General features: G+C 35.7%; 1 protein-coding gene across 5 annotated transcripts in view; it reads right to left on the reverse strand.

Moving 5' to 3' along the window:
• Positions 1 to 27,242, reverse strand: part of VPS54 (VPS54 subunit of GARP complex) — a 135,447-nt gene that overhangs the window by 7,182 nt on the left and 101,023 nt on the right. For all 5 annotated transcript variants that reach the window (XM_049650292.1, XM_049650293.1, XM_049650295.1 and 2 more), the window contains 10 exons: positions 26,641 to 26,981; positions 21,349 to 21,478; positions 20,223 to 20,404; positions 19,419 to 19,531; positions 15,705 to 15,768; positions 13,048 to 13,153; positions 12,013 to 12,100; positions 11,341 to 11,462; positions 11,154 to 11,234; positions 758 to 865 (listed from right to left, as the gene is read on the reverse strand). In XM_049650292.1, coding sequence (XP_049506249.1) covers positions 758 to 865; positions 11,154 to 11,234; positions 11,341 to 11,462; positions 12,013 to 12,100; positions 13,048 to 13,153; positions 15,705 to 15,768; positions 19,419 to 19,531; positions 20,223 to 20,404; positions 21,349 to 21,478; positions 26,641 to 26,981 — 1,335 coding nt within the window. The remainder of the gene's footprint in view (positions 1 to 757; positions 866 to 11,153; positions 11,235 to 11,340; positions 11,463 to 12,012; positions 12,101 to 13,047; positions 13,154 to 15,704; positions 15,769 to 19,418; positions 19,532 to 20,222; positions 20,405 to 21,348; positions 21,479 to 26,640; positions 26,982 to 27,242) is intronic.

Raw genomic sequence — 27,242 nt, forward strand, 5'->3', positions numbered from 1 at the left:
TGCTTGGGATCCTCTGTCCTCCTCTTTCTCTGTCTCTCCCCAGCTCACTCACACTCTCTCTCAAAAATAAATATACATAAAAAAAAAAAAAAGATTGGGAAAAAAATACTGGAATCTTTAAAGTATCAGGAGAGGGAAACAAAGCAAGTAGAGGGGATGGGGTAGAAGTGTAGGTGAACAATGGAGAAAACTCTGATAACACTTTTGTAGGGGAAGACAGTAGGGACAAGGAGTGGATATTTCACAGGTGAGAGGTGCCAAATTTTACTATTTTCCTGGTTTATGCATACTAAGATCATTTATGTTGATCTAACAAAAATAAGGTATACTGACTGAGTTATTTCATGTGTCCTCTCATTATTAATTCTATCACTAATTCCTTCATATCCCACTTGGATTATAATAACAGCAACATATTTTACTATTGATAAATGCCAACTCTGATTTTCAAACTGATACTATAATGAATGACGTAAGTAGAATCTGGGATCTCTATACTCAATGGACGAACAAAATATCTGCTTTTTATAATGCTGACCATATAGCAGAGCAATTATTGCTCTGGCCTGTTAGAGCTAGAGGCACTTTGAAATCAGACATTTGTATCCACATTTCACAGGTTAATATAACAGCTGAAAAAATAATCATATCGGAAAAATGAACTAGGCTTAACTGTACCAAAAGTATATAAAAAACACTCCAATTCTGTATGCATATGTTATGTATAAAAAAAGTAGTTTTAGGAATTACTACTCACTTGTGTTTGTTCTTCTGGAAGAAGATCAAATATAGCTTCATGCATTTTTGCCATTTGCTTACAAATATTCCTGAAACAGGCAGAAGGAACGGGAGCTTTCACCTCATACTGGCAGAGAAAAACAATGAGAATTATGTTCATGTCCTCTGGATTGTTAATTGTCTCCAGTGTTTCCTAAAACATATGTTTTTGGCCCATGTTACATGTCCAACTCTGGTATAGTTGAAACTTACACTTCAACCATGATCTGTGCTACTCAGGCATATCTCAAGAACTTTTCATTAACTATCCTAATCTAAGAAAGCCATCATAATTTAGTGGCTAAGAACACAGGCTGCTTCCTTTCTTAAGATAGACTGCTTGGGTTCAAATCCTAGCTCTTTAGATGGTTAGCTAATGCTGGGCAAGTTACTTCATTTCTATCTCAAAGGGCTTTCTGTGAGGACTTAAAAAGATGACTCATAAGAACACAAAACAGTGCTTAATACAAAGTAAGTGCTCAAAAAATGTTAGCTACCAATCTGGCTCAATATACAATGACGTGAATCTTTAAAGTAGGCCTTCCAGGGGCGCCTGGGTGGCTCAGTCGGTTAAGCGTCTGACTTCAGTTCAGGTCATGATCTCGTGGTCCGTGAGTTCGAGCCCCGTGTCGGGCTCTGGGCTGATGGCCTGCTTCGGATTCTGTGTCTCCCTCTCTCTCTGCCCCTCCCCCGTTCATGCTCTGTCTCTCTCTGTCTCAAAAATAAATAAACGTTAAAAAAAATTAAAAAAAAAATAAATAAAAATAATAAAGTAGGCCTTCCAAATTAAGAGATTATTTTTTAAAGATGATTTTAAGAATGTGTCAACATGATCATATCCAAAACCAATAGGACTCTGGTATCAAAGTTTTCTTTTTCTTTTATAGGTAAGCCAATAAAGTAATCGTATTTACTTTAATTTTTTTTTTTAAACGTTTATTTATTTTTGAGACAGAGAGAGACAGAGCATGAACGGGGGAGGGGCAGAGAGAGAGGGAGACACAGAACCGGAAGCAGGCTCCAGGCTCTGAGCCATCAGCCCAGAGCCCGACGCGGGGCTCGAACTCACTGACCGCGAGATCGTGACCTGTGCTGAAGTCGGACGCTTAACCGACTGAGCCACCCAGGCGCCCCAATCGTATTTACTTTAAAGATGTTGTAAAGGAAGACTTTTTCAGCAATGACCTATACTGAAAATTTAAACTTAGGTAAATTCATTTTAACTATTCTTACATTTGGAACAATATACTGGTATCATTCAAACAGCCATCTTTGGCCCGTATCTTGTAATTCACAGCTTAAATTATATACTATTTTTATTTGTAAGACAAATCTGGGCTAAATAATCTAATGTACTAATCTTACATAGTTATTAAAATAAGTTCCAATATATTGCTCTTAAAAGAACCATGCAGAAGTCACCACGTGACTGGACCAAGATCAGCAAAGTTGTGACCAACCTAATGGTTTACCTTTCTTCAGCCTAGAAATATAAAAATCCCCTTATCTTCTATTTTTTTTATTAATAATAGCGATATAATTCACACACAATAAAATTCACCCTTTTCAAGTGTACAATTAACTGGTTTTTAGTAAACTCATAGTTATAAAACCATTACCACTAACTTCCGAACATTCTCCTCACCCCAAAAGAAACCCATAACCTTTCACAGTCACTCCCATTCCTCCCTCCCTGAGGTTGCTCCTGACAACCACTAATCTCTATAAATGTACTCCTATAACACATGGCTTTTTGTGACTAGCTTTTTTCACTTAGCATAATGCTTTCAAGATTCATCCATGTTGTTGACATGCATCAATACTTCATCTTTTAAATGGCTGCATGATATTCTATTGAATGAATATATCACAGTTTATCCAATCATCTATTGATGGACATTTGGTTTCTTTCTACTTTTTGGCTATCAGTAATGATGCTATGAACATTCATGTACTGGTTTTTGTGTGGACAAATGTTTTCAATTCTTTTAGGTGTATACCTAGAAGTGGAATTACTGGGTCATATGGTAACTTTATATTTAATCTTCTTAGAAAATGCCAAATTTTTTTTAAAACCCTACCCAGCAGTGTATGAGGGTTCCAATATCTCCATATCCTCACCAACACTTGTTACTGTCCTTTTATTTAGGCATCCTAGTAGTTATGAAGTAGTTACCTCGTTATGGTAACATCCCCTTATTTTAACTACCACCCTGTACTGAATAGTATCTGCCCAAATTCATGTTTACTCTGAACTTTATAAGGTCATACTGGATTAGAGTGGGCACTAAATCCACTGACTGATGTCCTTATAAAAGAAAGGAGAGGCACTTGGGCGGCTCAATTGGTTAAGAGTCCTACTTCGGCTCAGGTCATGATCTCACAGTTTGTGAGTTCAAGCCCCACGTAGGGCTCTGTGCTGACTGCTCAGGGCCTGGAGCCTGCTTCAGATTGTCTCTCTCTCTGCCCCTGTCTCCCTCTCTCTCTCTGCCCCTCACCTGTTCACGGTCTGTCTCTCTCTCTCTCTCTCTCAAAATAAATAAACATTAAAAAATTTTTAATAAAAAAAATTAAGGAAATTTAGAAAGACACACAGAAGGAAAATGGCCACATGAAGACAGAGGTAGAGACTGAAATGGTGCATCTATAAGCCAAAGAATGCCAACAGAGAATGACAGCAGGCACCAGAAACTAGAAAGAGGCAGGGAAAGACTCTTTGCTAGAACCTTCAGAGGAAGCATGGCCGACAACACTTTGATATAGGACTTCTAGCTTTTAGAATTATGAAAGAATAAATTTCTGTGGTTTTAAGCCACTTGGTCTGTGGTAATTTGTTTTGGCAGCTCTGGGAACCTAGTACACCCCCAAAACCTTCCTTCACACCTAAAGATGAACCTTGCTTTCCCTAAAGATACCATTCTTTTTTTTTTTAATTTTTTAAAAATATTTATTTTTGAGACAGAGAGCATGAACAGGGGAGGGTGAGTGAGAGAGAGAGAGAGAGAGAGACAGACAGACAGAGACAGACAGACAGACAGAATCTAAACAGGCTCCAGGCTCTAAGCTGTCAGCACGGAGCCCAATGCGAGCCTCGAACCCACAAAACACGAGGTCGAAGCAGGGCTCGAACTCATGGACCGCGAGATCATGACCTGAACCGAAGTCGGACGCTTAACCAACTGAGCAACCAGGCGCCCCCCTAAAGATACTATTCTTTCCATCTAACCTTCACCATCATATTTCTTCAGTCACTAAAACTTGATACCATATTCTTTATTCTCAACCCTTAAAATTTGATTCTTGCCACCACCCAAACCACCTTCTTCCACTATTAACAATCTTCTGAAATTTCTTTCTGCCAAAATCACTAAAGACATCCAAACTTCCAAATTTAGTAACTTTTCTACTTCTGCTTCCTCACTACTTACTCTGCAGTATTCACATACCTTCACGCTTGAAACACAGTCCTTGTGTGACACAATGCTTTCCTGGTTCCTTCCTCCCCCTCCTGGAGGAAAAAGACGTCTCCTATCTCCTAAGTGCAAAGCTTATTCCCTGTTAACCCCCCCTCATTTTCCCTTCTTTCTCTCCTATCAATCTCATTCAGTCTAACAGCTTCTAATTTATCTCTAATCCAGAACCACTTTATTAAGTCACACATTTCCTAAATGTTCCATACCATAACTGAGTTTACTATAAGCTTTCCCAAACCTGCCTCTTTCCTGTTTCAATTACTATTGCTGTTATTACAATCCTCCTGCTCACACAGCCTGGAAATCTCCAGCTCAGTTTTTATTCCTCCTTCTCCTTGGTTCCTTATATTGAATTGGTGACTAAGTGCCATCAAATGTACTTTCAGAGTATTTTGCACATTAATACTCTAGGTCAGAGTTTCTCAACCTCTACACTACTGACATTTTGGCTACATCATTCATTGTTGCGAGGGCTGTCCTGTGTATTATAGGATGTTCAGTACCAGTATCAGCCCACTCCCCAAACTCCGACAACCAAAAATATCCCAACACTTCTGAATATCCTCTGGGAACAAAACTGTCTCAGTTGAGAAGCATTGCCCTAGGTGAGGTCTTCAATACTTCTTATGTGAAAAAATATACTAGCATTTTAATGAGTCCAATTATAAGGTCAACAAACATTAAATAAAGCTGCTTGGTACACAGTAACTTCTGGATAAGTATTTTCTTAGATGTGTATGTATATGTACATATATGTATGTATATATGTACATATGTATGTATATGAGTATATGGACCTACATATGAGAATACGTATGCTGGAATGAATGTGTCAGATACTACAATAGTTGGAGTGTACAAAGATGAATCAGAGACAGGGAGCTTTGGGGAGCTGCCTAAAAGCTGGCTGGTGTTCCAGAAAGTGGACATTGCATGCTACAGAACACGGATGAAGGACATTTACGCAATAGTGGAGGTGGCTTCCTGAGCAGCACACCTGGGCTGCTGAGTCTTCAAATGATAACAATTAAGTGAAACTATTCCAAACAGAAGACATTTCATATCACCTCAAATCCATTCTACACACTATCTGATAAGTCCTTCTGAAGTGCAATTCTAATCAGGTGATTTGTTAGTTTAAAAATCTTGGGGTTCTACTTCTGTTTAAAATTTAGAAAGCTGTAAGACAATGTTCTACTACCTTAACCACAAGAAAAACCATAATAATTTACAAAATCATAACTTTTCTTCAACCCATCAGAGAACAAAGGTCCCCAGAACCACGGGAACGAATTCCAAAGAGTCACAAGCCCTTCTGAGGAGATGGGACACACGAAATGTCTCACTATGGCAGAGCATAGGAAGAAGAGGTGACTACCACAGAAGCAAAAAAGAAAGAAAACAACTAACATTTTAACAAAATCCCAAAGGCCAAATATGAACTAGTACATGTTTACAATAAATGAGAACTCTAGCTATAAGGAGAGTGTGCACTCATTCACACTCTCGGAACTCGGTACTCAGAAGCAACACTGAGATCAGAGCAGGAGACCACAGAGTCACAGAGTCACTCTCAGTAGCAGCACAGACAAGCAGGAGGCGAATGGCTGCCACTAGAGAAAAGGAACCAATGCCGACGAATTCCCTGCACCCTCCTCTTATACCAAGCAAAAGCCTTAAGTCACTGAGAAAGGGCACCAAACTCTTTCATCCCCAGGGCCACTGTGTGAGGAACAGAAACAGAAAATACCTTTAAGCCTAGGATCATAAACCAAATTGGTTACCACTGGAGGAGGGGTGGGGCCACTGAGAAGGCTTCACATCCCAGGACTTACATTACCTGATTCCAAGACTTCTAGTAATGCTACAGTAGTTAAGACAGTGTGGTATTGGTGTAAGATGGACTTACAGATCAAAGGAACAGATTAGACAGTTCAAAAAAAGGCCCACACAAAAATAGCCAATTGATTTTCAACAAAGATGCCAATGGAGAAAGGATAGCCTTCAACAAAAGGTGCTGGAACTATCCAGAAAAATGAACACTGACTCATACTTTGCACTACATACAAAAATCAACTAGAAATGGATCACAGATATAAGAAAACACTGGAAATTATCTGTGGAACTTGGGTTATACAAAAACTTCTTAGGATAGGACACAAGCATGAACAATAAAAGAAAGAAATGATAAACTGGAATTCATCAGAATTTAAAACTGCTTTTGTATGACACTGTCAAGAAAATGAAAAGATAAGCGATAGACTCGGAGAAAATACTTAAAAACTCTCCAAAAAATAAACATTAAAAAAGTTAAACAAAACAAAAACAAAAAAACCCATACAGACAATATAAAGTGCGGGTGAAGATGAAGAGCACCCCGAACTCTGATATATCAAAAGTAGGAAGACAAAATGGTACAATCACTTCAGAAAACAATTTGGCAGTTTTTTGTAAAGATATTATAAAGTTTTGCATTTATGTACAAAAGTTTTGTATTTACACAAAAGAAATAGAATACATGCCCACATAAAGATGTGCACATGAATGTTTATAGCAGCATTATTGTAACAGGCAAAGACTGGAGACAACTCAAAGGTCTATTCACTGATAAATGGATGAATAAACAAAGTGATGCATCCGTACAATTGATACTACTCTCTAATAAAAAGAACAAACCACTAACATATACTATAAATTTCAAAAGCATTATATTAAATGAAAGGAGCCTGGGACAACAGCTACATTCTGTAAAATTCCATTTATAGGACATTTTGGAAAAAGCAAAACTATACAGATGAACATCAGATCAGTGGTGTCAAGGTTTTGGGATATGGGAAGAGAACTGACTGCTGGAGACAATGTTTAACAGTGATGGAACTGGTCAATATCTTGATTGTGGTAGTTCTATTATTAAAGTCATCATATACTTAGGGTGAATTTTAGGGGTGCTTGGGTGGTTTAGTTGGTTGAGCGTCTTATTCTTGATTTCAGCTCAGGTCATGACCCCAGGGTAGTGGGAGGGAGCCCTGTATTGGGCTCTGTGCTGAGCATGGAGCCTGCTTAAGATTCTCTCTCTCTCTCTCTCTCTCTCTCTCTCTCTCTCTGTGCCTCTCCCACACTCTCTGTGTCTGTCAAATGAGAGTTTCTTTTTTTAAGAAAAAGGGTGAATTTTATTGAACGTGTTATAGCCCCGTAAACCTGACTTAAACTGTTTAGCTTTCCACTGGTAGTCAAAACTCTTCACTATCTTCCTAACATATCTCAGTTCACCTAACAATCAGTTCACTCACCCTGATTCATTGGCTAAATAGAGTAACTTAATTTTGTTGTTATTAACAACAATAGCAAAAGCATTAGCATTCAACATTTACTGGAAACTTGCTATAGTCAGACACATGATAAAAGAAAAGCACCCCATGTATATTATCTCATTAATCCTCACTATAACCTTATGAGGCTCTATTATTTTCCCAATTTAAAGATAGAAACTGAAGTTAAGGAAATTAATAATTTTTCCAAGGTGCTTCAATGGCAAATATGTGACAAACATTGAATTTGAACTTAGGTCTACCTGACTCCAAAACCCTGACACTAAACTTCCTCCTTATGATTCTTACCTACATGCTGTTACCTCAGAGTATCTCTTTACCTCAACTTCATTTGCCCTAACCATGCCTATCTTTACAAGCAAAACTTAGATGCATGCCACATCCCTAAAGCTTTCCCAGATCTCCCTCCTCAGCTGGCAACCATCTCTTCCAAAGCATTAAAAGCTTCAATAGCACAAAGTCGATTCCTTACTTGTGGCACTTTACATATTCTATTTCCTGTTAAAATTATCAATATACTTTTCCTATTGGATATTTTACTATTTGAGGGACAATGCTGAAGACTTCCTAACCCTTATGTATCCTGGTTACTTAACACAATTTAACTTCCTGAATGAATAAGTGAAGGCTGGGACATTAGTTTAGTCAGTAGTACAATTACATATCAATGATTCATTCTACCCAAGCAATGGTACCACTACTTATTAGCTTCTTAGAAAGAGCCTATATTACTGTGTTATCCTTCTTTCTCCAAATAAAATTTTCAGATAAGAAAATAAAAAGCTAAAATTAAGAGGCTAACCCAACTCAAACATTGTTTGGTATTTCAGTATGAATTAAAAACAGAGCTAAACTCCTGGACAACACGTGAAGCAAATACAGCAGGGAAGGGCAGAGAGACATGTTAGTACAGAGAGAATGTAACAGGTCAAGGTAATGGGAGAAGTAGTTAGTAGGAAAGATAGTAGTGAAAATACTAAGTTGCAAAAGTCTAGGCACATTCTTAACATTAAAAATAATGGGGAGCAGGATATTTAAACTTTATAAAAGACGTAGGAAACAGTAACTAAATGTACTGTGTAGACTATGTAGAGAAGCCTCTGTTCAAACAAGTTATTGAAAAAAGACATTTTGAGACAACTGATAAATTTTAGATAAGAATAAATATTAGATGATATTAAGGAATTATTGCTAATTTTGTTAGGTATGATATGGTAGCATGAATATTTAACAAAGGGTCCTTTGGTTTTAGAAATACATACTATGTAGGGATGAAGTATCGTAATGCCTCACATTTATTTTAGCAAAAAAAGCAAGATATGACTATTAAATAGAGGTGATAAATATTTGCAAAGCTCATTAAATAATTCTTTATTTTTTATCAAAAAATTAAAAATTAAAAAATGAATAAAACTAATTGCCACAGGAAAATGTCTAGCCACAGTCCCAATTCTTGGTAAAAACAAACAAACAAAACAAAAAAACAAACAAAACTCTGTATGACCAAAATGATAGAATAAAGTCAAGGTTTTAAGAGTACTGGCACTTTTTTGGGTTTGCTTCATTATATTCCACAGCTTATTCCTAATTCCACTATTTAACATTGTTAGGTGTTTGCAGTCCTCTGCCTTGTTAGATGGTAAACTTTTTGTTAAAAATTATTTTTCCTCCAGGTTTTTATTTAAATTCCATTTAGTTAACATACTGCGTAATATTAGTTTCAGGTGTAGAATTTAGTGATTCGTCACTTACATACAACACCCAGGGCTCATCACAAGTGCCCTCCTTAATACCCATCACCTATTAACCCATCCCCTGCCCACCTCCTCTCTGGTAACAGATGGTAAACTTCTTGAGAGTAGTCACATTGTTATTTATTGACTTTTGGTAGACAGAAGAATGACAAGTATCAAAAAGCAAAACTGGTGAAACAGAACTGCTTTTGAATTTAGTTACTACTTGGCAACCATAAAGAAAATCAGAGAATTCCTAAACAATATTTCTTCTCCATACAAAACTAGAAACTAATTTAACAGGTAGAACATAATACAGGTATGTTTGCACATGACTATAAATTCTTTAAGCTTCTTAAAAGCATAAAACATCTAGGTTATCTATCAGCCACCTCAGACATTCTCAAAGTGCAGTCTGGGGACACCTGGGAGTCAGATACTCTTTCTAGGAAACTGTGGACTAAAATCCATTTTCATAATAATACTAAAATGTTACTAACTTTTTCACTCTCATTCTCTCATGATTGCAGAGTAGGGATTTTTAGAGGAGTTGTAACAATGTCATCATTCTGATGGCCAATGGAATGCATGTTTGTATATTCTTGTGTTTCAAATTTTTCTTAGTTTTAACGTCTAATATGGTACTTACTGATTGGTACAATTTGTATAAATAAAAGCTGTTTGAGGTCGTTGATTATTTTTATTTTTTTTTTAATTTTTTTTAACGTTTATTTATTTTTGAGACGGAGAGAGACAGAGCATGAACAGGGGAGGGGCAGAGAGAGAGGAAGACACAGAATCTGAAACAGGCTCCAGGCTCTGAGCTGTCAGCACAGAGCCCAACGTGGGGCTCGAACTCACGGACCTTGACCTGAACCGAAGTCGGACGCTTAACCGACAAAGCCACCCAGGCGTCCCCGTTGATTATTTTTAAGAGTGTAAAGAGGGGTCTTACAACCAAAGCATTTGAGAACTATTAAATGCAATCTTATTTTCCAAGCACTCTTTCCCCACTGTCACCTTCAAAGGTGCGAGTACGTCTGTATCTGTGAATGGATGCCATTTTATCTTGCACTTTTATGATTTTCATGTGCCTGCTGCTCCTACCATCTCAGAATCCTGAAGAATGCAAATAGCAGAAAAGCATACCAAAGTGCCTCGTCTGATGATTACCCTAAACATACTCTTGGGCAAAACATATAAACTAAATAAACCTTCAAAATTTCAAGGTATGAAATTTCTGCTTTGTCGCTAAGACAGGTGTTAAGGAACTTAGGAAAAGAAAAGAGTGAAGGATAGAGCAAAAGTGACTAGGGCTGATTAAGTAACATTTTTCTGGAAATACTCTCCAGTGTAATACAGGATTCATTGGAAACCAATACTTCTTTTAATGATCTAGTAGGAATGGGAAGCAAACAAGAAACGGATATTGAAATTGATTATCTATGAGGGAAATAATACAGCACCTCAGACTTTGCCATTTCAGTCTGGAAAATAAAGAATATACCTTCCCACAAATAACGTATTTACTTTTTTCTCTATTTTGAACTTTGTTCTCCCAATTCTATCTCTGGAAGGCTTTCAGACTAAAATCTAGTTTGAAGAAGCTACATATTTGTCAATGTAGCTAACATAAAATCACTTCTGTAGAGAGTTTCTATCATTCTTAAAATAATCTCCCTCCTGTCCCCTCCCAACCCCCTAGGAGACGACTATCCACTATTGGGCAATCTGAACAATTTATTGAGTTTTTCTAAACCCTGAGGAATCTGATTGGCTAGACAACTATGAAAAGGCACAATGCCTTTAAACATTGCCTAATAGTTTCCATAAATCATTACCTTGGATAACAGCTTGTCAAATAAGCTATCCATTATCGCTACAAGCTTAGCTGATATTTCAGCGATGTGGTCATGGTAGTCCTGTAATGAGACAGAATATTAAAGTCCCTGGAATACATCTAAAAAATATTTACCAATTAAGGAATTAAATTTATGAAACTTCAGTAGAAAATACAAGGAAAAGTACCTTAGTGATGTGATCAAAATGCCTAAGCATGCTATACTGCTTAGGCTGTAGTCGAGCTTCAAAATGAGCCCGGATAACAGGAATGTAGTGCACAATTAACTGCAAACAACGTGAAGATAGAGCTGAAGATCCAGGCAGTGGATACATCACGGAGAAACAAAAAAGAGAATTAGTTTACTTTAATTATATATCAAAATAAATTTTAAAATGTCAATTTCATACAGACCCCAGTTTATTTCATAAATGAAGAACACAGTGGCAGAAAGCAACATTATTTCACTTAAATAATTTGGTACTGAATAATGTAGTAAACATGCTGCTTTTCCCAATGACCTCAAGTTGTTAGTATTACTGACATGAGGAAGCTAATGGGACAACGGATTCTCTTGTGACATTCAGATATCTTTCACCTCAAAGCACCTCATATACATTACATCTTAACATTTTCTATAGTGGTGCAACTTCCAAATAACTTATACTCGTTAGAGTGGAAATTCCTCATAACATTTCCCCAGAAGCCAATTTTTCAATCATGGTAATACATCGAACAGTGAAATAACTTTAGAGTCTTTAAATTAGAGTCATAAAAACATCAGGTGTACTAAAAACACAATGAGTATAGCAACATCATCGTAAAATCTCAACATGTGAATTAAAAACAAGAATCCATACCCAAATTTTTTGTAGTTATTGTTTTTAATCCAACAACTTGCAGTGCACCAGCTCCAAGAACTAACTGGCAACTTCTTGAATTGAAGTACTAACAAAGGAAGGAGAAAGAAAAAGCCCGACAATTTATTAAAAACTGTTCTGTATATGCTGGCAATGTGTTTATTTACAGTTCTAAAACTACATTCCTCTTTCCTCTCATTCAAGGACCAAATGAATTTTCTAGTAGGAGCAACTAGGATCTATTTATGTAATGACAAAAAAGAGGCGAGGGGTGTTCCTAAACGATAATATTTATTGTCCGGTAGGAAAAAAGTAAAATTCTAAAAATAAATTGTTCAGAAATTCTTTAGTCTGCATTCATAAAACTAGCTCAGTTTCACTGAAACTAACATAACACTATATGTTAATTATACTTCAATTAAAAAAAAAAACTAGCTCAGTTTCTGCATTCTTATCGGAGGGTCCTATTTTCAAAAGGGTAACAAAATCTTTCTGGACTAAAATAGGACAACTCAATTTGGGGGAAGAATTAACTGATTAAACATTTGAAAAGAAGCCTTTTCTTTATGCTAGCAGTTAAAAAAATCTGTTAAAATGAAATGGCTGAATAAGATTATCACCACATTTTCATTTTACATCAATGGTTCTGAAAGAATGATTTAAGAAAAATCTCTAACCTTAGTGAGATGAATTTTGTAAAGTTCAGTGAATTCCTTCCATGCACATTTGAAACCAGTCCAGGTTTTTTGACCTAAGTGGCCTCAGTCATGTTCAGCACCTAACGAACAAATCATCTCCTGTCTCCAATGTCATTAACAACTCTATGGGTATAATGAGGAATCACTAAATGCGAAGTGAGAAGGAAGTAGGTGGCCTTCTTCCAGTAACATGTTGTGATTCAACCACAATCAAATGTACAAAATTAATGTCTTAAAGAAAACTTAACCTTGAAATGTCTCAGAATTTGAAGATTAGTCATACTCTAATGAATTACTTCTTCCAACTATTTTTCCATCACAGTGAAATCATACACACCTTCAATAAATCTGACAGACGAGTAAGCATGTCAGTAGTAACAGATGGGATATTATCCACACACTGGCAATATTCAAGGATAATTCTTATCAACAGCAATACAGTTCTATAAGAAAAGAAAGATGACCCAACACGCAGTCAAAACAAGAGAGTTAAAAGGATTCAGCACATAAAAATCAATACTGATCTTGGTAACTGAAATTATGTGTTTTACATATAAGCACAGCAGAGAGGGATTGAGGTGAGGCAAGAGAGATTTCTAGGGTACAAAATTAAGGAGGAACTCATTTTCAGGGTCACACAATTGCAGGGCCAGCACTTGCATGACACTGAGAATGAGTACTTCCTTAAGTTTTGTGCTTTGGCACATCACTCTCTTATGTCACATTCCTATTAAGTCTCTTCAATAAGGCAGATATCCCATTCCTTGGCCAATTCAGAAACACTGACAAAAGTCCTAGCCAGGATTTCTGAATAATCATAATAATAGTAGGTACTCAATCCTAAGTGCTGAATTAATGACAGGCACCTAATCATGACTTTCTTAGTGAGATGAACGAGAAACTGTGGCTTCTAAGAACAATGGTATCTCCTAAGAAGTTTATTGGTAAGTCACAAAAGGTTTTCCAAAGATGAGAAAGTTACCAGCTCATTAGCTGGGCATGTCATAGATTAAAGAGAGACACTACTAGGAGCTTAAATAAGATTGAGGTTAAGGTAAATAGAGCCATTCATTATAGGACATCTAAGTTCAATGAGAAGCTTAGAAATGAGTGATCCATATAAAATAATGTTTTATGAAAGTCTGAAGGATACCAGGAAGTAGTGATTCAAGAAGGAGTCTAGCCTTTATAACAGCTTAATTATTCTCCATATTATTCTCCATGCATATTTCTAGTATCTGCTTTACCGGGCAGGGGTTCACTATTTATCTTTTGTAGTCTTCTCTCAGAAGATAAAATATTTTCCCTTTAGCCAGGGAGTTAAATTTTGGGGAGCGGTCTCTTTGCCTAAAGAGCCAGAAAGCCAGAGATGACCACTGCCATCAAGCAAGAATAACAAGATAATGGGTAATTAAGGAGAGAAATCATAATTAGATTGAAGGGATAAGATTATAAGGTTGAAAAAATCTTTGCCCTACTAGAAGCAGAAAAGAACTCCAGAGGAGGGAAAAAAAAGGAAGCTTTCATTCATGAAGGGTATAGTGTCAGATTTCTGGATAATACAGACTGAGAAAACGCATCAATTCAATACATACTTTTTGATTATTTATTGGGTACAAAGTAAAATATAAATGGTAAGACATCACCATCTTTAAGGAACTCAAAACTAACCAGGGAGATATATACATAAATAATTTTAATATACTGAGAAAAGTGCTATTTTAGAGGCACATGGAGTCTCAAGGAAAAGATCAATCATTCCTCCTGGAGGGGGTGTGTATTTCAGAAAAGATTTATACAGTGATAAGAAACAAAAGGGAAAAAGAATCTTGGTCTTGATCTTGGGAGCTAGACCTTGACTCTAATCCTGACTCCATTTGGGTCATTTTATATCAACCACTTAAACTTCTGAGGATCAATTCTCTTAACTGTAGAAAGGGAACAATAATCCCTGAAGTGTTTATTTCACAATGTGGTTGTAGAGATTAAACAAGATTGTTGCTATGAAAATACTTAAATTATGAAGTGCTATTAAAGAATATTAAGATATTATTTTAACTACCCATTTAAAAAATGGCATGTAGTACTAGACAAACAAAACTGGAATTTATATTTTCCTTAGTTAACTGGAATTTGAAACACTGTCATTGGTAAAAAAGACCTAATGACAAATGATAACAGAAATAAGTGATAACAACTATCAACTTATTAGGTGCTAGAACTATGCCAAATGCCTTATATGAGTTATATGTTTAATTCTGTAATAGTTCTTAGTACTATTTTCACGTTTTGATTTACAGATAAGAGAACTGAGGCACACAGAGTAACCTGCCCAATGTCACAAAGAGTAAGAGAGCTTCTGGGATTCAAACCTAAACAATGTGACTCCAAAGCCTGCACAACTTCAATTATATGCTTAACACTAACAAAGCTTCAGAAAAAGAAGACAGAAAGAGCCTGAAATATTAATAACAGCATAAAGCCAGTATTCCACCCTTGGGTTGTATACCTCCACATTTCTTATTATACGAAAAAATTTATCAACCCATTTCTTGTAAAGCCAGCAGTGTAGTCCCTAATAGATATAGAATACTACAAAATATAGAAAATGGAGAGGAATCCATAAAATATCCTTTAAATTACTTTTAAAATTTAAAACTGTTAATCTATGGGGCACGTGGGTGGCTCAGGTGGTTGAGCATCTAACTCTTGATTTTGGCTCAGGTCATGATCTCACAGTTTCTAGATTCAAGCCTCACGTCAGGCTCTGTGCTGAGAGCGCAGAGCCTGCTTGGGATTCTGTCTCTCCCTCTCTCTGTCCCTCCCCGACTTGCACACATTCTCTGTCTCAAAATAAGTAAATGAAAAAAAACATGTTAAAAAATTAATAAATAAGATTATTAATCTAAAATTTCCAATTCACATCAAGGGGGAACTAGAAGACCTATGTTTTAAATAACTGACTCAACTAATAAAGAAAAATGTGTCACTCACCCAACGACAGCATATTGTTGTCCCTCTACAATGAGAACTTCAGCTGGTTTTCTTTCTTCCGTAACTAGAGAGTAAAGCAAGTAACAAAGAGAGACACAGGAACAAGACTAAACAAATTATTAAAGTAAAAATTTAAACTAGGAAAAAAATGAAGAAGATAGTTCCAATTTAGGGCTGGTAGGGCTGGAAACTATCTTATATTCAAAAACAAATGTCTACTTCTTAGGAAGCAATTTGGCACGGAATAAAGTATATTGGGTTTGGAATCAGAGAAATATGGATTTGAGTTCCAGTACTGCCAATCATGGGATGCAAGAACTTGTGCCAATTAGTTAACTTCTTTCAGTGTCAACGTCTGTATCCATTAAACATGGATAACGGAATCTATCTTTCAGTGTTTTTGTTAACAACAGAGATCATGACTACAAACCGCCGATCCTAGGTCTGCCCTCTGGTAGATGATCAGTGAGTAAAAAAAAATAATATATTAGTTTGGAAAGGCAGAACTAGAATTTCAACTGGTTGTCTATGTTATAATTCTTAGATTATAAACTAATTCCTATACTCAATAGAGAGATATAATTTTCAAGACTTCAGTCCAGAAATTATTTTCAGCATGTGGTATTTCTTACCGTTATAAAACAAAACTCAGCATGTTGAAGTGAAAAGTAGAGTAGACTGGATTATTGTTCTTAATCAGCCAAATTATTTAGATTATCATGGGCCCATTATTATGCTTCCCCAAGCCTCAAGTCCCTTTGACTTGACATTAAATATCTACTTCCTCATTTCCTTCAAGGAAAGAAATTCAGTGTGACACAATTTCAAATTTCTAATCTGTACACCAGATTAAATTTTTGAAGATAGGGACTGTGTCTTAACCAATTCTCTACATTACAGAGAAAACGGCAGAGCACAGTAGTGAAAAGAAAGGGCCCTAAAGTCAGTCTGCCTGTATCTGGAACTCAGCTCTACCACTTCCTAGCTCTGTAACCTTAGGCAAGTTGCCTAATTTCTTTGCGCCTCACTTTCCATATTTGTTAACTGTGAATACTAACAGTATCTAGTTCACGGGCCTATAAATAAGAACGCAATGTGCTGAGAACAAACTGTCTAGCCTTAGGTAAGCATTCAATTAATATTAATTGCTATCCATTAACCTTCATTTCCCCAATGCCTAGACAAGTAGCTAGTAACTCATTAATGAATGGTGGTCAATGAATGAATAATAACCAAGGATCCTTAACTTGGTAAGAACAAGTAAAATGGTGATGGACTTCTAATAGCATGTACTTTCTCACTCAGAGGAAAAAATAAAAGTCTGGGACAGAAATAGAGTTATAAAAGAAACCTCTTATCGTTAGTATCCTCCAAAGAGAAAGTGAAAATAAACAGTTCACTTTGGGGGTAAAAAAAAGACACATGGTTAATTCAATCACTCTATATCTATCATTTTAGTTCAAAAATTGTTATGCTCGCATGAGAATGGATTGTAAAACTTTGAGCTGTTCAGGACAAAAACCGTCATTGTCATCTAGCACAGCAACTCACAAAGTGGTAAGTCATCAAATATAGCTTGAAAGAATAAATGAGAGATAAATCTTATAATTTTAAATCGTGATTTAGAATAATCGGTGTTTTTCTTTCAATCTTTGCTACCTGAATACTTTTGCTTTGCTAATATCTTAAAATCAATTAAGATTATGACCGCCACCCAACACTGTTACCGACTAAAAAATGGTCACTAGGCAACAGAAATCTAGTTAATTCATTCAATTCTTGTCTCTGCTCTAAATGAACTACTCTATTTTACACCAGTCCTTAACCCCTCCTCTCCTGTCACAGTGTGAGAAGAGATAGCCTTTCTCCTCAACTCTGGATTTAATTCCAGAGGCCCTGCCTTACAATCACTCTGCGCCACTCTTCCACTCTTATCTTTAACATTCTTTCTCTTTCTGTTAAGCACAAAAATATAATTCAGCTTCTCCTACCTTAAAACTCTTCTCTCAACTCCCTGAGTGGATTAAAATAATAATCTAATTATTCTCCTAGGTTTCTAGTGCTACTTCATCATGCACTTGCCCTTCACAAACAAACCTGTCGAAAAAGGAGGCTACATTTGTTTACAGGTCCTCACCTTTCAAATTATTTAGCACTGAACTACAGTCTGATTCTGTCACTCTACTGAATTACTAAAATTGCAAATGACCTCCTCCATGTCAAACTAGTGGCCACTGTCTGTATTTTACTCAGTCTTTCTCTTGCGGTGCAGTCACATTTGGTGCAAATGTGAAATACACAATTTAAAAATATTTCTATGTAAAAATATTAAAATTTCATGAAATGCATAAAATTTGAAAATGCATCTGCCTCCTCCATTTAAAATATTCAACAATTGGGGGGTGCCTGAGTGGCTCAGTCAGTTAAGCGTCTGACTTCAGCTCAGGTCATGATCTCGCAGTCTGTGGGTTCGAGCTGTCCCTTATCAGGCTCTGTGCTGACAGCTCAGAGCCCGGAGCCTGCTTTGGATTCTGTGTCTCCCTCTCTCTCTGCCCCTCCCCTGCTCGTGCTGTCTCTCCCTCTCTCAAAAATAAACAAACATTAAAAATATTCAACAACTGGGGAGCCTGGATGGCTCAGTCAGTAGAGCATGTAATCTTCATCTCAGGGTAGTAAATTCAAGCCCCATGTTGCGTATGGAATCTACTTAAAATTTTTTTTTAAATTAGAAAAAAAAATATTTGATAGTCTCACAATTTTAAATATGGTATTATAGGATAAGTTGTACTTAAGTTTACCTACATTATTATCACAGGACAGCTCTACTTTAACTGGCATACAAAAGTTTCTTCCAGCTATTGTATTTCTTTTAGATGAAACCCAACAGGCATTGATACCAATGAAAATTCTCTTCTTGAAACTCTAATTTTTTTACTTCTATGTTCTTCTGGATTTCTTCCTACTTCTCTGGCCTTTCCTTCTGAGTCTCCTGCATAGTTTTCTTTTTCTACGGTTTTTTACATTTTGGTTTTCTCTATCATATCACTACTGCATTAATTGTGATTGCTAATCCACATTTTTTTTTATTAGACTCAGCCCTTTTATTTTTATTTTTTAAGTAGGCTTCAGGCCCAGCAAAGAGCCTAATATGGGGCTTTAACTCACAACAACAAGATTAAGACCTGAGCTGAGATCAAGAATCAGATGCTTAACAGACTGAGCCACCCAGGTGCCCCTAGACTTAGTCCTTTGAAAGTAGAATTATAACTGTTATCTCGGTCTCAATATCTAACACAGAGTAGAAGCTTATTAGTATTCAGTGAATGAATACGTGTCTTTAAACAATACAGTACAGTGGTTAAGAACATAGCTATGAAATTATTATAAGGCAGGTTTCAAATCTCAGCTCATCATTTGTACAGAATTCTTTAACCCCTGGAAGCCTTATGCCTCCTTGCTGTTAAACAAGGTAACAATAGCATCTTCATCAAAGGTTGTTATGGGGATATACTAGAATAATACATGTAAAAGCACCTGGCCCAGGGTCTGGCATATGGTTAGCAATCAATAAATATCTGAAATTATTATTACAAATTATCATACATAACTTTTCCAGTCAATTGAGGCAGTGTCAATTAAAGAAATGTTAAGCATTCCTATAAAATGAATAAACAGTGTAAAACTGGAAGATAGCATGTGAAAGAATACACATACCCCCTGACTTTTTTTCAGGTAAAGCAATCTTTCCATCTGATATAGAATCAACAAGATCCTGAAATTCTGCAGGAACATCAGCTTGCTTCCAGCGCTCATTGTCTAAGAGGAGGCTATTCAAAGGGGGAGAAAAAAGGAAGATAAACTTTAACAATATTTCAACAAGGCACTTGGTTGACTCAGTCGAATGAGCATCCAACTCTTGATTTTAGCTCAGGTCATGATCTCACGTTTTGTGAGATTGAGCCCTGTGTCAGGCTCTGTGCTGATATTTCAACACGAACTTCTTTGGTTAAAAAGAAAAGAGTTGAGTGTGTATGTAAGACTTTTGTTCTCATATCTTTTAGTAATAATAAAGACACTATATGTATCTTAGTTAAATTCAAGTAGATCTCATGTAAACAAGGCATTGACTTTTAAACAGTAATGGCCACTAGCTGTTGTTAGTACTAAGATTTTTAAAATATATGTATACCTTAATAAACTGAAATCATTCATAATGAGTACTTTCAGAAAATATTTCTTTTTATATCTCTTAGCCTATCCAAGAAGAGTAATGAAACATAATTAACTTCACCACTGAGTGGGAAAAGAAAAGCCAATCTATTGAGGATCTTTGTGACAAGTAAATAAACATTCTAATTCCACTTTGGAAAGCTGAGAAATGGGATTTTAATTCCACAGTCTGCCTTTAGTGGAAAATAAGTTTTTTAGGGGTTTTGGTTAACCAATCAATTAAATATAATCATGTTTTGTAAAGGAAAGGGAAAAAACTGAAAAGCAGAATGAACATGGTAATGATACCTCAGCTTAGTTTTTCTCTCTTCATGAAACCTGTTTACAAATTTATTAGCTTGACTCTGAAGTGCTCCAAGTAATGACATGCTTTTTCTTCCACAGATGTGTTCAGTATCTAAAATGAATGTTTCCATTAATCTAGAAAGTGTTATGAATTCCGTGGAATTTAGCTTCTCAAGAAAACCATCCTAAATTTTAAAGATAACACAAAAATCATGACAGAGAATTAGAAATAACATCAAATATGAACAAGGTATAAAACAAACTTAGTTTGATATGTTACTATTAATTATTTTAATAATATATATTAATTCATGAATATTATCTTAACATTATTTTTAATGAAATTTCTCAATACCCCAGTCCCAGAAATTCAACATTAAAAGCTTAAAATGTCCAAATTTTACTCTGATTCCTTTATAATACAGTAGCTCAAATGAATTCATGTCATACTATAAAATTTTCACAATATTGGAATTCAACTAATTTTATTAACATATTGGCCAGTTATACACACATATATGGTGTGTGTGGATGTGTATATACACATATATATATACACATAAAATAGCATATTAACGTCAAATTAAGGTATCATATTTCAAAATTAAGTCTTTTAATAATTTTTTTCAAAGAATAATAAATTTTCCTATTTCTTTCATTTGGATTATTTTACATTTCAACATCTCCCTAATAGGCCATACCAGTACCATTAACTTTATTAAGTATTTAAAATATAATATGACGGGGCACCTAGGTGGCTCAGTTAACCATCCGACTCTTGATTTTTGGCTCAGATCATGATCTCACAGTCATGAGATCGAGTCCCACTATCAGGCTCTGCACTGGGTATGGAACCTGCTTAAGATTCTCTCTCCCTCTCCCTCCGTCCCTCCCCTGCTCATGCTTGTGCTCACTCTCTCTCTCTCTCTCTCTCAAAAAAAAAAAAAAAAAATATATATATATATACATATATATATACATATATATATATGTATATATGTATATATATATAAATAAATACATAATATGCATTATGGGGAACATAGGGACACAAGCAAGGATATGATTCTAGATCTTCAAAATAATTATACTATATATAAAATATCTAAAGCTTTATCAAACAATTAACCTTTGCTCTTGACATGAGAAACTTGACGGCTCGATCATGGCATATATCTGAGGCACTATACAATAACTCCTGGATATTATTTGCCAGTTTTTCTAGCTCTAAATCAGTTAATTTCATGTCTTCATTGACCCTGAAAATGATAAAGAAGAGATCAAGTCAGGGGAAATTGTGAGTACACTGTCTCCACAGGTAGCATATCAACAAAAAACAAAAAGCTATAAAATTTGCATTTGAGGAAGAATTCTGTAACGTATCAAATGCTTTTTTTGTGTGTGGTGAATCATTACTTAAATAAGCTTGGATAATACAAATATTTTACCCTAATCTTATATAGAAATAATTTTCTCTCTCTGCTGTAGCATGTTCCATACTTATTTCAGACTCCAAGTGGAAATTCTGCAAAAACTACAGCAAAAATAAAAAATTCTAGTTAGGTACAAGGTGGTAGCTTTGGCAGGCTGGACACAGGGTGCTTAAAATGACACACTGGAAGGAGGAAGAAGGAAGATTATTTCATGACAAATAGGCACTTTTTTTTTTTTTTTTTACTTATAATTATGAATGATAGTTAATATTCAGTTCAACTGAACTAATATTTCCTGAGCACTGTACTAGAGAGGACACAACAGGTTGCTGTCCTCAAAGAACTGACAAACAGAAATATGTATAAGATGAACTGTATTTTTTTCCAGTTTTGAGAAGACTTCCTGTTTCTAAACATTTGTTTTTCTTGAGGCATGTATAAAGACCACTGATTCCATACCAACAATTCAATGCAGTGCTATTATGAACGAAGTTTAAGTGCCTTTGCATCATTTCTCTCCCTTTCAATAGAATTAAAATAATTTTCAAAGGTCTTACAAAGAGAATCTGATGTATGTTAATTTGAGGCAAACCACTACCTTAACTGGGTTAAGGTATTAAGGGAAGTTATTGCCTGCTATCCTTCAAAATTATAATATCATTAAATTTATTTACCGATGTTTTAAAGTAATAGAGGGAGGAACGCCTGGCTGACTAAGTCAGTTAACATTTGACTCTTGATTTCAGCTCTGGTCATGATCTCATGGTTCATGAGACTGAAGCATGCCTTAGGCTCCACACTGACAGCAGCAGAACCTACTTAGGGTTCTCTCTCCCTGTCTCCCTCTGCTCCTCCCCAACTCATGCTCACTCTCTCTCACAATAAATAAAAAATAAAATTAAAATTAAAATTAAATAATAAAATAAAGGATTAATATTCTTACTCTCAGAAAAAGCAACTCATTTGGTTCTCACACTCCCAAGACAGGTAGATAAATATCTACTTTAAGGATGAGGACACTGAATCTTTGAAAGTTTAAATGACCTACCCAAGGTTACAGGTTAAAGGACTAGAACCTAGAATCAGTCTAATTCCGTTTCTAATCTGCTAAGCTTCCTCCACTCCAACATTTACTTCTATATAAATAGTCCAATGCTATTTCAATACCAACTCCCACAAAACTGTTTGCTTAAATTTTAAAGGTCAAATTTACAAGGCGCCTGGGTGGCTCAGTCGGTTGAGTGTCCGACTTGGGTTCAGGTCATGATCTCACAGTTTGTGGGTTTCAGCCCCATGTGGGGCTCTGTGCTGACAGGTCAGAGCCTGAATCCTTCCTCAGATTCTGTGTTTCCTTCTCTCTCTGCTCCTCCCTGTTCACACTCTCTCTCTCTCAAAAATAAGTAAACATTAAAAAAAAATTTTTTTTAAATACAGTTCAAATTTACTACTGAAATAAAATTGTATTTTGTGAAGGATGTTTAAAATTTGCCCCCATGTAATAGAAAGATTAAGAACATGAAACTCTTGGCAATATGCTAGCAATTCACAAAGATTAAAAAAAAACAGGGGTGCCTGGGTGGCTCAGTCAGTTGAGCGTCTGACTTCGGCTCAGGTCACGATCTCATGGTTCGTGGGTTCGAGCTCCACGTCAGGCTCTGTGCTGACAGCTCAGAGCCTGAAGCCTGCTTGGGATTCTGTGTCTCCCTCTCTCTGCCCCTTCCTCACTCATGTTCTTTCTCTTTCTCTCTCAAAAGTAAATAAACATTAAAAAAAAATTTTTTTTAAAAACAAAAAATAGCAGATAAAAACAACTCTCATATCTTTAAGTAGGGTGACCATCCAAAAAGATGGGAAGTTTGGTATTTTAAGAAAATCATTTAACTTAGTTATTTGTAATGTTGCTTTTTACAAAGAATTTTTTTTTAAGTCTATTTATTTAGAGAGAGAGAGAGAGAGAGAGAGACAGCAGGCAGGGAAGGACAGAGAGAGAAAAAGAGACAGAATCCCAAGCAGGCTCCAAGCTGTCAAAGCACAGCCCAACACAGGGCTCAAACTCACCAACCATGAGATCATGACCTGAGCCAAATTCAAAGTCTGATGCTTAACTGACTGAGCCACCCAGGTGCCCCTAAAAAGAATTTTAATTTTTTAAGTTTAATTGGATCTCTTTCACATTCACAGGAAAAAACAAAAACAAAAACTTTATAAAGATGATGTAGCATTTCTGCTTTTGGGTACATACAGAAAAGAACTAAAAGCAGGATCTCAAAGAGATTTGCATACCCACGTTCACAGTAGCACTATTCACAATAGCCAAAAGATGGAAGTAATCCAAAAGTACACCAACAGATGAATGGATAAAAACATGTGATGTATACATACAATGGAATATTACTTGGCCTTAAAAAGGAAGGAAATTCTCACACATACTACAACATGGATGAACTTTGAAGACAGTATACTAAGTGAATTGAGCCAATAACAAAAGGACAAACACTGTATAATTCCACTTATATGAAGTACCTAAAGTAGTTGAACTCACGAAGACCAAAAGTAGAAGGGTGGCTTCTAGGGGACAGGTAGAGGAAGAAATGGGGAGTTGTTGCTAAATGGGCATAGAGTTTTAGTTTTGCAAGATGAAAAAGGTATTGGAGATTGGGTGCACAACAATATAAATATACTTACTACTACTGGACTGTGCATTTAGAAATGGTTAAGATGGTATATTTTGTTATGTGTTTTTCACCACAATTTAAAATAAATGTTTAAAAAAACCACAAAACTGTCTAATTCTTTCCATTATTTTTCTTTTCCCATTTCCTGCCTGGGAAATTATTTCTTCTTTTGTGCCCATATCTGCACTGCAGTTACCTTACAAAGGCTTGTGCTGAGACTACATAAAGAACTCCCATAAATCAGTAAGAAATGAACACAGCCAAGCAGAGAAGTGGGCAAAGAACTTGAATAGGCACTTCACAAAAGAGAACATCCAAATAGTCAATGAATATATGAAAAGTGATCTCTTACCAATGATCAGGGAAATAAAAAGTAAAACTAATATACCTGCAACATACCCACCACAATGGCTAACATGTAAAAGACTGACAACACCCAAGACTGAATGAAGATGTAGAAAAACAGGAACTCTTTCACATTGCTGATGGGACTATAAAAAAGTACAATCACTATGGGAAACTCTTATTAGCTAAACTGACCATTCATATACCTCAATCATTCTTAGGTATATATTATGCTTTTAACACGTATACAAAAGACACCTAGAAGAATGATGACAACAATCAAAATGGAAATAACACAAATTTCATTTACAGTAGAATACATAATGGTGTAGTCAGAAAGGGGAATACTGTACACAAATAAAATTACTGCTACATGCAACAACTTAGAAGAATAGCACAAATATAATTTTGAGGGAAAGAAATTTGAGACAAAAGAACATGATTCCATTTATGGTTCCATTTATATAGTTTAAAAACCAGAAAAACCAACAGTTTTTGTGGTTTTCCTTGGGAAAGAGTGAAAACACAGTTGCAAGGAAGGTTTCCACAGAGCTGGTAATGTTCTATTTCTTAATTTGGGTGGTGATTACACCAGCGTACTCACTTTACAATCATGGAGGTGAACACGTACAATCGATATATTGGCCTATATGTGCATTATACTCCAAGTAAAAAGTTAAAACAAAAAATTAAGGAAGGTACCACCCTTTGTCCTTTCCATCCTGCTGCTAAAGATGCGGATTTGATGATAAAAGCTGAAGCAGCCTCTTTACAGATGAAAGCTGGAAAATGAGGACAGCAGAGCTGCCTTCTCCACTGTGGACCTCTCATCTCTGAACTGTTACATGACAGAAACAAAATTCTACGCTGTTTGAGCTATAGGATTTGTACACCCCTTGTAAGTTTTAGACTGCACCCTAACCAGTAAATGTGAAATGTTAGCCTGAACAGAGAAAAAATATTTTTATTAATATGTAGTTCAGGGTTTTCTTTTTGGTGAAGAGGAAGGTATTACAGTTGACTTTATGCTGTAACTGCAACCTACATAAACTCCTTGGCCATAGGCTGACTTGTGTAAAAATAAAAGTACATGCTGAGTTATTATTCTTAACAATAATTAAATCCATACTACGTTCTTGGGTCAGAAAGATTTTATTGGCCTTGTTTTGTTTTTTCCACACAAGAGATTATTGGGACAACTGGTGAACTGTGAATGGGATGTATGGATTGCAAGGTAATAATGTATCAATGTTTTCTTCATTATAATTGGTTAACTGTAGTTATTTAAGAGAGTATTCTTGTATTTTAGGAAATATACACTTAAGAATACGGAAATAATGGGACATCATGTCTGCAACCTTTTGCCAAATGATTCAGAAAAAAATATTATCATGAGAGACAAAGAAAGAAGAAGGGAGCAAGAAAGAGAAAAAGGAAGAAAGGGAGAAAGAAGGCAACGTGGTAAACTGTCAACAAATGACTTTTTCGTACAATTCTGGCAACTTTTCTGTAAATCTGAAATTATCTCAAAGTAAGTTTTAAAAAGTCATGTTTGAAAAAATGGTATGATCCGCTTGGAAATTCATGCCTTTGAAAAACTAAATCAAACAGATCTTCACTATATACAAAATACAAAGGCGTTATAGGAAAAGAAAGAAAAATAAACAAGGTAATGCTGACCTGATTTTCAGGACAAGTTCTGCCACTAGTGACTTTAAATAAGTCAAATAAATGCTCTGAAATAAGAGCATTTAATTAAATGGTTCCTTTCCAGCCTTAAAATTCTGTAATTTTCAATTACTTCCAATGCTCACCTCCTTACATTTTCAAAAAGATATGTGTTGTGTAAAATTAATTTATTTTTGTTAAATTAAATTCCAAGACCAAAGTTCATATGGTTTTTCAATAAATTGAAAAAATCAGTCTTACTCAAAATCATATAAAGTTGGCAGCAGTCAGCATACTCACATCATATCCACACCTCCTGGAGTAGCAGATGATGATGTCTGCTCTTTGCTGGATGAAGAATCAGTAGTACATTCTGGTTCGGATACCGAATCACTGCTGCAGGGCTCACTATTTGGAGATGCATTTCTTTGAGAGGTAGTGTCGATTGCTATAGGTGTTAATTCACTCTCACTGAATGCATCACTTATAAACAAGCCTTCATGGATTAAATAAGCCACTTCTGTGTCCAGTGAATTGTCTTTTGCAGCATTCTTCTGTTGTGAAATCTCTTCCAATTCCCTGGTCCTTCGGTTTTTGTCAAGAACTGAGAGAACAACGCTGTGAATGATATTTAACGTTGCCTATAAGAAAACAGGATATATTTTTAAAGGATTTAAAATAACATGTATCTAAAGTCCCCAAAAGTGAATTCTGGATATGTACTTTTTAAAATCTTATAAATGAGTGTCAAGGTCATGCATGTCATAATTATACCAATCTTTTATCACAGTAAAGGTGACTTTGTGAAAAAGAACTACTCAAGAGAAATGGGTTCCCTAAAGCTTAAGAATGGAGTTCTGTATTTTCACTGATTTAAGTAGCAATCTCCTGAGAGTACATTG

Source organism: Panthera uncia, assembly GCF_023721935.1.
Source record: "Panthera uncia isolate 11264 chromosome A3 unlocalized genomic scaffold, Puncia_PCG_1.0 HiC_scaffold_11, whole genome shotgun sequence".
In the NCBI taxonomy this organism is placed as follows: domain Eukaryota; kingdom Metazoa; phylum Chordata; class Mammalia; order Carnivora; family Felidae; genus Panthera; species Panthera uncia.